Raw genomic sequence first — 12,685 nt, 5'->3', positions numbered from 1 at the left:
ACCAGAGGGAAGAGCAGTTACAAAGAGTGTCTGTCACTCTGGAGGACCTGTATTACACAGACAATATATTGATATGAATGAGAACTGTGTAATGCTTAATTTCTCCTATGGTGGCGCTGCAGGGAAATGTAACACTTATTGCCAGTTTTCACTAAAGATTTTAGCTGATTGCTGGGGGTCCCAGCAGGTGAACACTTTCTGATCAGCGAATTGTTAAGGGGCCCTACTAAGAAGTAAAGATTGTCCAAAGCAGAGAATCCCTTTAAGCACATATATATTATTATGACCCTGAGTTTTTGTAATTTTTTATATCTTCAAATACCAACAAGATGTGTGTTGGCTGTTTTTCCATAATTGCTTAACGTATTATATGAAAGATCTCTAGTTAGAACCTTTGTTTTGAGCAATGGGCAAAGCCCAAGTAGTATTGAAATGCCACTAGATGCGGGGTCTTTCTGACCAACCCTACTTTTCGGTATAGTTTATAAAAAGTTGAAACGAGTTTAAGATAATTTTTAAGTAACAAGGGCATAGGTGTCATGAAGGCAGCTTATGTGAATGTCATGTGGCCCATGGAGGAGGCGGCCCCTAGATCTTCCTTCCCCATCAGTGGTGTGGACCTACACAGGCACCACAATATTTTGCAACAACGGGAATGGGGGAGGTTGGTGGTGTCATACTGTACTACAAGATACAGCAAGATGAATGGCCAAAGAGTGCAAGATGGGATGAGGGAATGAACCAGTAGTAAGGAAGCCCCATTTTCATTTTTGCTACGGGCCCCTCTGTCCTTCAGACAGTCTTATGGAACGTGTGTGGAGTATGAACTCAGCAGGATGAGCCTGGAGTAGGTTAAAAGTGAAAAGATGGGGTGACAGTGGGGTGATAGTGCTTGAAATGAACAAGCATAAAGCAGATGAAAGAGTATTAAGACCTTTATTAATTAACCTCAATATGTTACAATACAGAGTTCACTGCAAATAGAAATTTCTTACAAGTTCATCATCAGTAGTGATAAAATTCTATGGACCATTTTTATTACTAAACATTTAGAACAATTTATACAGTTTTTACATTTTAATTTCATTTTTTTCCCTGTCCCAGGCCAAGATTTGTAGTCACAGATGTATTATATTATATCTTTGGTCAATCTGGTGTACAGGACCATTATTTAGTAGTGGTAAAAAGAAATTAGGATGAGAAACATCTGCATTATATTTTATAGAAGAAGGTTTTTACGATTATTTATGACTAGAATAGTAAATGGCCGGCCTTCATGTTCTCCAAGACCAGGCACCTTATGGATGTATGTACTTACATTCTGGTCACCTATATTTATTGACTACCAAGAAGAAAATACTACAGTACTCTATTATCACTAGCATGGATGGCCGACTAAATAGTATTGGTAAGGATACAGGGTGGAAAAATGAAGAAAACCTGTAAATTTTACACATTTACAAGAAAATCTTAAAGCGGTTGTACGAAATAAAAAAAAGTATTTTTTTACTTTTTCAGAAACAGTGCCACTCTTGACCATGGCTGTGTTTGGTATTGCAGCTCTGTCCCATTTCCATGAATGGAAATGAGCTGCAATACCAGACAACCCATGGACACGAGTGGCGCTGTTTCTGCAGGGGGGGGGGCTGAATTTCTTTAAATCTCATACAAATGCATTAATAAAAATGGAGTTACAAAAGAAGAATTCAGTTCAATCAATTCCATATAGAAAATAAACAGACCTTCAATACAAATATTATTGTCATACTCGCATATTTAGCCCGATTCTCTTATTTTGTCTCGTTGAGCTCATTGCACTGATGGGGGAGGGGAGGGGGATGTCATAAGAGGTTGTCGGATATAAAAAAAAAAAAAAAAGGGGTCCTCTTTTTTTCCCCCATAAACAGCAAAAATACTATTGATGCGCTTTGAATGGCATTACAGCTCCGTCTCATTCACTTAATTGGGGCTGAGCTGCAATACCAAACACAACCCATGGACAAGAGTGGCGCTGTTTCTGGGAAAGATAAAATTCTTGTCTGATAAAAGAAAAGCATTTACAAATGCCAAAAATGTTAAACCAATTCCTATACGTTTTGGAATAGATTAACATTGCTTGGAACGTATTGTTTTGTTACCACAGATGCAGAGATTATCAGTAGAAAGTCTAATTATTACTGAATCTATGACCAGCTTATCAGAATTTCCCACACATGCTTCATGCCAGTCATGAACAAACACGATCTTTCCTGTGGCATATGCAGCAAAAACACCTTAATATTAGAATTTCAATAATAACTGCAATGAAAAAAGACCCATAATAGATCATGTGAAATATAATAATTTTGTCACAGTTACTGAGGACATCATTTGTTTATTACAAAAAAAAAAGGTCCTATTGTCACAAGACTCCATCAAATAAAACGTTTCCGTATTGACCTAATTTCGTAAGGATGTCTATACAAGTGCTGGCTCCATGACATAGCCAGAGCAAAACTGATACACTATGTTATGCCTGGTGCCGGCCTGAAGGGGCGGAGCATGACACAAGGGTTCTCTCTTTGGCTTTCTTTGAATCCCCGTGTCATGTACGACCTTACTGGGCGCTGCACTACTGGTCTCCAGCCTATGGCTCTCCAGCTATTGTGCCACAGACTGTCAGGACATATTGGGTGTTGTAGTATAGCAATAGCTGGAAAGCCAAAGGTTGGAGACCACCTCTCTAAATTGGTAGCATTTTCTACTGGAATATATAGTCCGTGTTCAGGAAGCACTTGAAGGGGTTGTCCACGACCGGACCAGTATCTGATCGGTGCGGTTCCGACACCTGGACCCCACACAGATCAGTTGCTCAGGTCTCCGGATGTTTTGAATGGTATGCAGTAGTTGGAGCTGGAAGCAGATGGTTCCGAACACTGCATAGTGACCGTTCTGCAGAACAGCAGCTCTGCTCTTATTCACTTGAATAGGAGCAGAGCTGCAGAACTGCAGCTCGGCCGTTATTCTGTGACCGAAGCCATCTGCTTCCGGCTCCAACTACTGCATACCATTCAAAACATCCAGCGCCTGGAGGCAGCCGGAGCAGCTGATCGGTGTGGGGTCCGGGTGTTATCATATACGGATGCCTATCTAGTGGATAGGTCATCAGTTGTCCGGTCATGGACAACCCCTTTAAAGAGGACCGGTCAACTTTCCGGACATGTCCGTTTTAGTAAACACTGTTAATAATAGGTTTTTAGTAATCACTTTTCTGAAGCATCTTTTCTTAGAACTCCTGGTTGTGCCATTAGTCTGTTATTCATCCTAGAAATGTTTAAATTGCTGGGGGTGTGTCCCTATATAGACTGACACTGTCCAATCAGAGCTTGCATTCTCAGACTGTGGAGGGACACACCCATTTGACAAGGGGGAACTGTAACACCCAGTTATCAATTTATTCATCCATTTCTAGGAAGAACAACAGGGAAACGGCAAAACTCAGTTCTAAGAAAAGATGCCCAAGAATTGTTGTTTTTATGGGGTATACAAGTATTTACTAAACAGAAATGTCAGGAGAGGTGATGGGTCTTCCTCAAAGCTCAGTCTTTAATGAGCATTGACTCTAAAATGAGAAAATCATATTACCAATTTGATAATCTTTAGATTTCATAAAATGTCTGATGCGTTCTGCTGTTGACGGATCTTAATATGGATTTCTTTTTATTCTAATCATGACTTTTGTGACATCACAAATGCATAACGCTCATCAACACATGAGCTTCCAAACAGTCTGAATAGCATATAAATGTCTACTGTCTGCGTTGGATAATTATATGGTAACGTGTAGGGCTGAAAAGGGGATTAATGTGATAAATGGGTTGTCCCAACTGTCCCCTTTACCAATAAAGGGGACAAAAGTGGGAAACACTCTGACTAACAGAAGGCGGTCTGAGCATGGGACAACCCCGCTTTAATGGGACATATGGACAGGAGTAGCCCAGTTGGGACAACACCCTACAATGAACCAATCAGACCCACAGTCCATTCACAGATGATCCCCCTCAAACCATTAATAGAGATCCATAACAAAAAATAATAAGACATCAACAGCAACTTGCTGACAGTATCCAGGTAGCAACAAACTACAAAATGGGTGATAAAAAAAAATAAAAAGCAAAAAAACAATGCAAAAGTAATGAACTGTATGGTTTTATATATGGGCACTATAAAATCAATGATAACCAAAGGTGGAGCCTCATTGTAACGATCAAAGAATGAACTTAAACGGAAGTTTATGTAGACAGGATGTTTTTTTTTAAGAAAGACTTTGCACTACGTCAGAAATTGCCAGTAGGTAAGACATTAAAAGTAAATGTTAGCACAAATCTACGTTCACACCAGTGGGATAAAGTTAATTATAAAGCCATACAAATTACTGCACAAAGCCAAATGATTAATGGCCATATTTACTACCCACGAACAGTAAAGTGCCTCGCTGCACAGCCTTGCTTAATGCTCGGCCTGGAAATGCATTAATGAGCCACTTTGCCGATAAAAGGAGCCAGTAAAATAAGCTGTGGTCAAAATACTTTATATAATGGACACATTAGGTCTTTATTAGCAAGCTGCAACTGAAAATGGTTCAACCCCAACTCCAGAGCCAGGTGGTTATTAGAAATGAACTCGGGGTCATGAAGTCTGGCTCGACACAAAGTTTCTGGTCATTTCATCTCGGGAGCTTTAATCAGAATGTAATTGGACTTGCCACCCAAAATATTGTGTTAAAGGGTAAAGTTTTAAAAATACTTTGTACAACACATGAAAGGTCCTGTAGACGACTTGTATTACTAATGCGATCAATACACTCTAGCAGAACAGTGCCCCTTGTGGACAGATTAGAAATAACAGCTTTTAGTAATGCTTAACGGTCGAGTCATTTTTACAATATTTTTTTTTTTAAAGTTGCAAAAGCTTAACGAAATCAATATAGTTTGGAATGGATACCCTATAATGTCTTTATGTCACAGCCAAATCCTGCATATGTTACTTTTTATAAGGGAGGGGGGTGCTACCTAAATTCCCCCGGCAGTGGGACTATTTAGTGAAGCAAGTGTATTGTAAAATCCTTCGTTAACATACATATCTTGCTCGGCTGAACAGGTATAGGAGATGAGTGGCTGCCAGACACCGCTGATCACTAGATGAACAGAGGAACAGGACAAGAAAAATCAAACCTGTTCTATTTATTTTGCCCTCCACCTTGACACCAAAGCTTGAGTCAAATCAGATGTAGATGGATTCTTGTGGCAAAATTGCGTAGCTCTATCAACAAATATCTAATGTCTGCTATGACCAACTTTAGGTTTGTAGCTAGGCAGATGATTGTCGGACATTGATGGGTAGGACGACATTTGCCAGTCCTTCGATTCCTTGAGCAGTGGACACCATCCTACTTTTTATATTTGAAGGGTCTTATTCACTAACATTTCAGAAAGACCACCTTGAGCAAATACCCTGTATATTAACAGTAAGTAATGAGCATCATGTGGCTCATGCTGCAAAATTGCCCATGGGCAGACATCTTTTGGCAGGGAGCACATTTTAAATGGGGTTGTCCAGTTTAGGAAACCCATTTTCAAATACCCTATTAGGGAACTATGAATTAGTAGAGGGAGACCCCTTAAGGACCCTCATCGATGAGCCAGAGCGTCTCTCTGGAGGACCCGCATGACTGCGCATTACAATAACAGCTTTCAATGGGTACTACGTAATGCTTCATTTGTCCTGTGGCGGCACTGCAGGGGAAATTAACACTCACTTCTGGGTTCCCCCACAGTTCACAGTTGATTGATGAGGGTTGCAGCAGGGACCGATCATTTTCTCATCAGGGGATCATTCTAACAAAAAGGATTGTTCAAAGCAGACAACTGATTTAACCCTACATTGTACCTACATTTAACTGAATGATGTTAATGGTTGATACTCAGCTAGAATAAAAGAGTTCATTGAAATAAATTAATTACAAATAAATTTCAATTGTAAATTGAAAAAAAAAAATTGTGACAAAATTGTAATTTCATAGACATTATCAATGCCATTAAGTTAAAATACTGCATCTGATGTATAAATGGCTTCATCTTATGGTCTACTTTAAAATTCAGTGTTCAGAAAAGTACCAAGCTGCCCTCTACAGGTTACAGGGGGAACATGAAGCTGTATCTGTATACACACAGATACAGTATAAACATACTATAAATGGCCCCATTCGATTTGGACGTGTTCTCCAGCTGTTGTAAATCTATAGGTCCTGGAATGCTGGGAGTTGAGGTTCACAAAAGCTGGAGGCGCACAGGTTGGAGGCCGCGTTAATAGACTATACTAAAACATTTCATGCACAAAAAATTCACGGAATCAAAAAAGAGAAAAGAAAGCACACAACAGTGTATAAGAATAAGAACCCTATTATTTTTCATCAATTTTCAGAATTTGTGGAATTTTTTGTCTATTTAAATGGCCATTTATTAAAAATGTTAAAATCAGTCATTGATATACATGTAAGTCTCACTTAACCTTTTTTTATTTTTAATATTGAAAATTCCTCTGATTGGTCCAAGTCTTCTGACGCCTTGTTCCTCATTCGCCAAGGTCATCCCTATTTCGGTCGGATCTGCAGTCGTTTTTATTACACGGAGTAAATCTCTCTCCTGCTTATGTATCAACATCCATTTTGAATGCTATTTTAGAAATTTGACATATGTACGTTTTTTTGGGGTTTTTTTTTGTGGGGCGGGACGGAAACTATTGAAGAGGATAAGGGAATTTTTATCATACCAATATACCAAGAGGTCTTATTTGGTCATATGACATTTTTGGATATATATTTTAAGTCAATAAAATCACTTCAGAGCTGGGTTTTCCATCTGCCGGGGCAAAAGTTCAGTTTGATGTCCCCATCCCTGTAACGAAATATCCTAGACAAAGCAAAATAGCTTGTTGGTACCCAGCACCAGGGGCACATGCCACTTGTTCTTGACCCAAACTTATATCGACTCAGTTATGTCTATATTTATAAAAAAATAGAGACTATACTGAACGGAAAGGACTTTCCATAACCTATAATCATTTCATTGAGACTTTACAGCAAACACTAATTATATTTTTTAAGACTCAATCAAACCCCTGTCACCAACAAGATGAATTCCCCCCTTAGATCAGTGAATGCTAATCATTTTGGAAAGGGCAGATGTTACCCCACTCAACTACTCGCAAAGTGGATCAGCTTAGGATTTCAATTCCATGGCTAAACCTTAGGTCATCGGAAATGGTAACTATAGGTAAGTGGAATGTATAAGGGGGGGGGGGGCAAAAATACACAATGCTAGTAATATTTACAATCAAGATCTATTTAGTTGGAAATGATATTTGCAGGGACGGCAGTGAAGACCAAATGTTAATCAGAAGGAAAATGATGGGACAGTTTATTGAAGAAAAGGTTGGAAGACCAAAACACTACAAAGTTTCCTCCAACCGTAGTCATCTTTGAAATGTAATAAAAAAATTTTACCAAATTTTGAGTTCACTCTATTATGAGCCCCACTAGATCTGCTAATAAAGATATAAATACCATTGTATATGTGGATGAGTGTGTATCCAAACCACATCAAATTAGTCCGGCATTGGTTTTTATAAAGGTGGACATTTATTAACACATGTGGGTGTATGATTTGGAACAGTAGAGAATTTTTCCACAACGACCAAAAACTCGTAAAAAAAAAAAAAGGAAAAAGTATAACTAAACTATAAACACACAAAAAAATTCTAAAAACTGGTTCCACCTGCCACCTTAGATGTAAAGACCATGCTTCCACTTTTAACACAACTGCGTTTCTGTCTATATATTAGCAAAAAATGATCATTTGCAATCCTTTACTTCTAAAACTAATGAGCACTGCTCCTAAAGGAAACCTCCACTATCCTGGAAAAAAAAAAATGTAGCAGTGCTGTGATTATGGCAAACTTTCCTTTTTCAATAAAATACTACAAATCCCTGCATTCTTTGCAACATACAGTTACTTCTAAACAGAGAAAGTAAAATACATAGCTCCCTCTGCTGGTCGTCCTGGAAACTGCATGGTTGAGTTCCATAATTCCTATATTAAACGAGCAACACAAGTGGTCACACAACATGAAGGGGACCATGGGAAGTCAATTTAGTTATTTTAATACATTCTCTAATATACGCCCAGCATACATTGTGACTAAAACCTGGTACGATTTTACTAGGAGACCGGAGCTTAATTTTACGAATGTCCACAGCACTCAAGTGTATATGTCCTGGCAGTCATATTCTCTGTGCTTAATAACATAGCCTACTGTGTAGGGCATCACCATGGTAGAGAATTATGCTTCAATATTCAATATTTTAATCCCAGCCAAATAAGAATAAAAAGTACTGTACATTATTCGTAAAGTTAATGAAAACATCTGAAAATTATTAATCTCACATTGGTAACAAAAACGGAAAAAAAGTTGAGATTCAGAAAATTACTGGACGACAGATTAAAAAGAAAGGAATGGGTGATGTCGAGACATGGAGCAGTGGGGTTAGTGATATGTACAGGACTCTTGAGCAAAGGTTAGTTCTATGTACAGAAGTTCTCAACAAAGGAAACATTCTTTTAGTAAGAAAAGTCAGTAGTTTTAAGGACACAGAAGATACTGGTTTAGCCCCGAAGATGATAGATCTAGTCACCAACCTTGGTAAACTGTGGATCTGTTGTCCAAGTCTGTCCCTTCTTTCTCTGGAATATATGTACTTTGATCATAATCTTCTGTGGATGGCACTGTGGTTTTTAAAGGGACTGTAGTTCCAGCAGGTGTATCCCAGTCACTGTCGTCTCTAAAAGAAGTATTTTGTTTTTTCTCCGAGTCTATTAAAGTTTCATTAGCTCCGGGGTCTTGTTGGCCACCAGCACTGTCAGTAGTTGTGGTGGACTCTGTGTGGTTCTGCACATCTGAGGAACGTGTGGCTACATCACCTTTCTCCTTTTTCTCACTGTCCTCGCCTTCCTCCTCCTGCTTTTGCTCACCCTCTTCCCCCTCGCCTTTCTCATCTTTGTCTCCCTCCTCAGCCCCTTCATTGTTTTTTGTAGGAGAAGCGTCGTTGTCCGAGCCTGTGGACGGCAAAGGTTCAGTAGTAGACACAACAGGCCTGGCGGCCTGCTTACCGGCGGAAGAGGAAGTGGGGAGGCGAGTGGGCCACACAGTGCTAGGAAAAGAAGGTAAACCACCACCACTAAACCCAAGACCAGCAAGCAGAGTACTTGTCACCACAGAGGCCACGGTAGCTTGGCTCCCACTTGAGGAAGGGCCCATCCCAGTGGCCAATGAAACAAAAGAAAAGGGAATGCCAGAGGAAGTCCAGGTGGAGGATCCAGAACTGATTGGAGCCATGTCAGCGGAGGAAGCAGGGGAAGCAGTAGGCTTGTAGAAGAAAGATCAGAAAAGAAGAGTCAGTACATTACCTGGCATAACACTTTTAGAAAGTGCACTGGTGGAAATCTTTCTCTGAACTTTCTTATTCTGTATTTAAGATAAAATAAGACACTATTTCAAGCGTAAGACATGCAGGGCAGGTCGGGGCCTGGTGGGATTCAATTTAAATGTAGTTTAAAGGCTATGCACACAACTTTACAATTGGCTTTGAGTAAATTTTTTGTTTTACTTTTTAAGATACAGTTTTAATGTATCCTGTAAACCTAGGAGCTGTATCTTGCCGTCAAAGCAGATTCCGTCAGGTCAGCTAAACTGACGGCTCGGCTGCAAGTGGCACCTGCACGTCTCTGACACGCGGGATCCAGCTAATCACGATCACATCTAAGTTTATGTTAGCTGGGTCAGAGACACGCAGGACCCACTCTCAGCCGAGCCGTCAGTCCAGCTGACCTTACTGAATCTGTTTGAAGGCAGGATACAGCTATGTTTACAGGATACAAAGAAGCTGTATCTTAACAAGTAACCCCTGTTTATATGCCCTATGAGGACAAATGAATGTCATAGAGCTGCTCTCATTCTGGAGGACTCTGTATGACCATGTATTATGTGGTTGCCCTTTGACTTCACTGCAATATTATTCCCTTACAGTAAAATATATAGGTGCCAGCAGCATCAGCTCGTGATAACAGCTGATCAATGGGGAGTACGCTCAGCCGTACCCCGGGCAATCAACTCTGTCAGGGCAGCTGCCACACTAAAAGGGGTGGTCCTGATGATACTGTTCCTTTAAAAAGACACAGACACAAATCTATTAAAATCATCAGGCCAAATACAAACAAGATATGAAGGCATACTTAAAGAGGCTCTGTCACCAGATTTTGCAACCCCTATCTGCTATTGCAGCAGATAGGCGCTGCAATGTAGATAAGAGTAACGTTTTTATTTTTAAAAAAATGAGCGTTTTTGGCCAAATTATGGCCATTTTTGTATTTATGCAAATGAGGCTTGCAAAAGTACAACTGGGCGTGTTGAAAAGTAAAAGTACAACTGGGCGTGTATTATGTGTGTACATCGGGGCGTGTTTACTACTTTTACTAGCTGGGCGTTCTGATGAGAAGTATCATCCACTTCTCTTCAGAACGCCCAGCTTCTGGCAGTGCAGATCTGTGACGTCACTCACAGGTCCTGCATCGTGTCGGCCACATCGGCACCAGAGGCTACAGTTGATTCTGCAGCAGCATCGGCGTTTGCAGGTAAGTAGCTACATCGACTTACCTGCAAACGCCGATGCTGCTGCAGAATCATCTGTAGCCTCTGGTGCCGATGTGTCCTCGCTCGTCTGACACGATGCAGGACCTGTGAGTGACGACACAGCGTGATCTCTCGAGAACACGGCTGTGTCTGCACTGCCAGAAGCTGGGCGTTGTGAAGAGAAGTGGATGATACTTCTCGTCAGAACGCCCAGCTAGTAAAAGTAGTAAACACGCCCCGATGTACGCACATAATACACGCCCAGTTGTACTTTTACTTTTCAACACGCCCAGTTGTACTTTTGCACGCCTCATTTGCATAAATACAAAAATGGTCATAACTTGGCCAAAAATGCTCGTTTTTTAAAAATAAAAACGTTACTGTAATCTACATTGCAGCGCCGATCTGCTGCAATAGCAGATAGGGGTTGCAAAATCTGGTGACAGAGCCTCTTTAAAGGGTTTCGCTAAGACTTCCCAAGGATGGGCAATCAATGTCTGATCAGTGGGAGTCAGACTACCGGGACCCTCACAGATCAGCACAATGAAGACGCTGCAGTGATGGAACGATCCGTTGTGGCTTTGTAAATAATCAACGGGACTGCCGTGACTGCTACATTGTGCTGATCGTCAGGGGTCCAGGAGGGTAGACCCCCCCACCGATCAAATGTAACTGGCTTATCCTAAGGATAGGCCATCAATATTTATGTCCTGGCACAACCCTTTTATTAAGACCATAATTCGAAACAGTATTGCGGTCCATGTGGCACCTCCGTACATCTCAGTATTGGTTGTGGGGGACTAGTAAGTGATGGAGCACACTGTAATATTTTTGTAGCATCACATCCTGCTGTGGCCCGTTGTGCAGTATCGTGTGATCTCCAAATATAATCGGGTGTTAAGGAATTGCAAGATAAAGTTATCTGGCAGAGATTAAGCTATGCTACTATATTGGGATAGGGAATCTGTAATATATCACTATTATAAGAATGGCTACCCTTAGGAGTGCAAGTGCTTCTGTAAGAAAGTCGGGCAGAGACCGAGGAAAGCAAACTCCCCACATCTTCCCTGCAGCCTGTCAGCAGACAAAGCCTGTGTTATGACAACCGCTGCCTGCTGCACCATAAGTAGAACAGGGCGCTGTAAACCATTTCATTTTTTATATTGTCAAATCAGTTTAAGTATATTTAACATTTTCTTGTTACTTAAGCAAATAATGTCAATAACACACTTCTATCAGAAATAAGAATAAAAAATACACAATACAGGCACATCGCACTAACGTACAAAACCAGGGAATTTCAACGACTCAATCAGCCTTGACAGAACGAGCTGATTGTCTGTGCTCTGATTTTAATTACATTTGTGTCCACCGGATGTCACCGTTGTGTCATCTACAGTCCGCAGATCTCCTTATTTAATGTGCGGATTACCGACAAAAAAAATTGGCACAGCCTGAACAATAAGGATTTCCTAACAACATTCAATTTACTTCCTCCGGACACAGAGTTTAAGGTCCAAAGCAAAACTTGGACACAAAGTGCTACCTGTTATTATTACAGCTGTGAACAGCAGAGTGCAGTGAGCTAGTATATGCATGAGAGGAAAATGAGAGATAAATGGATAGAATAGGTACAATGATATTATAGACAGACAGATCAGAGAGGCTAGAGATAGAGAGCGAGAAAGATGGAAACGATAGATAGGAGAGGGATACGAGAGAGGGATAAAAACGAGAGAGAGAGATACGAGAGAGAGAGAAGGAGAGAGAGAGAGAAGGAGACAGAAAGAGAGAGACAGAAAGAGAGAGAGAGACAGAAAGAGAGAGAGAGACAGAAAGAGAGAGAGAGACAGAAAGAGAGATAGAGACAGAAAGAGAGACAGAGACAGAAAGAGAGACAGAAAGAGAGAGAGAGACAGAAACGAGAGACAGACAGATAGAAACGAGAGACAGACAGATA

At 40.6% G+C, this 12,685-nt stretch overlaps 1 protein-coding gene across 1 annotated transcript in view; it reads right to left on the bottom strand.

The window, feature by feature from the left end:
- The window catches only part of PTPRG (protein tyrosine phosphatase receptor type G), a 410,964-nt gene that overhangs the window by 88,116 nt on the left and 310,163 nt on the right, over positions 1–12,685 (bottom strand). The window contains exon 12 of the mRNA XM_075833958.1: positions 8,736–9,462. Within this exon, the coding sequence (XP_075690073.1) occupies positions 8,736–9,462 (727 nt within the window). The remainder of the gene's footprint in view (positions 1–8,735; positions 9,463–12,685) is intronic.

The sequence above is a fragment of the Rhinoderma darwinii genome, chromosome 7, assembly GCF_050947455.1.
Source record: "Rhinoderma darwinii isolate aRhiDar2 chromosome 7, aRhiDar2.hap1, whole genome shotgun sequence".
NCBI classification, from domain to species: domain Eukaryota; kingdom Metazoa; phylum Chordata; class Amphibia; order Anura; family Rhinodermatidae; genus Rhinoderma; species Rhinoderma darwinii.
The sequence above is the reverse complement of the archived record's forward strand: the minus strand, read 5'-3'. Positions and strand labels throughout refer to the sequence as shown.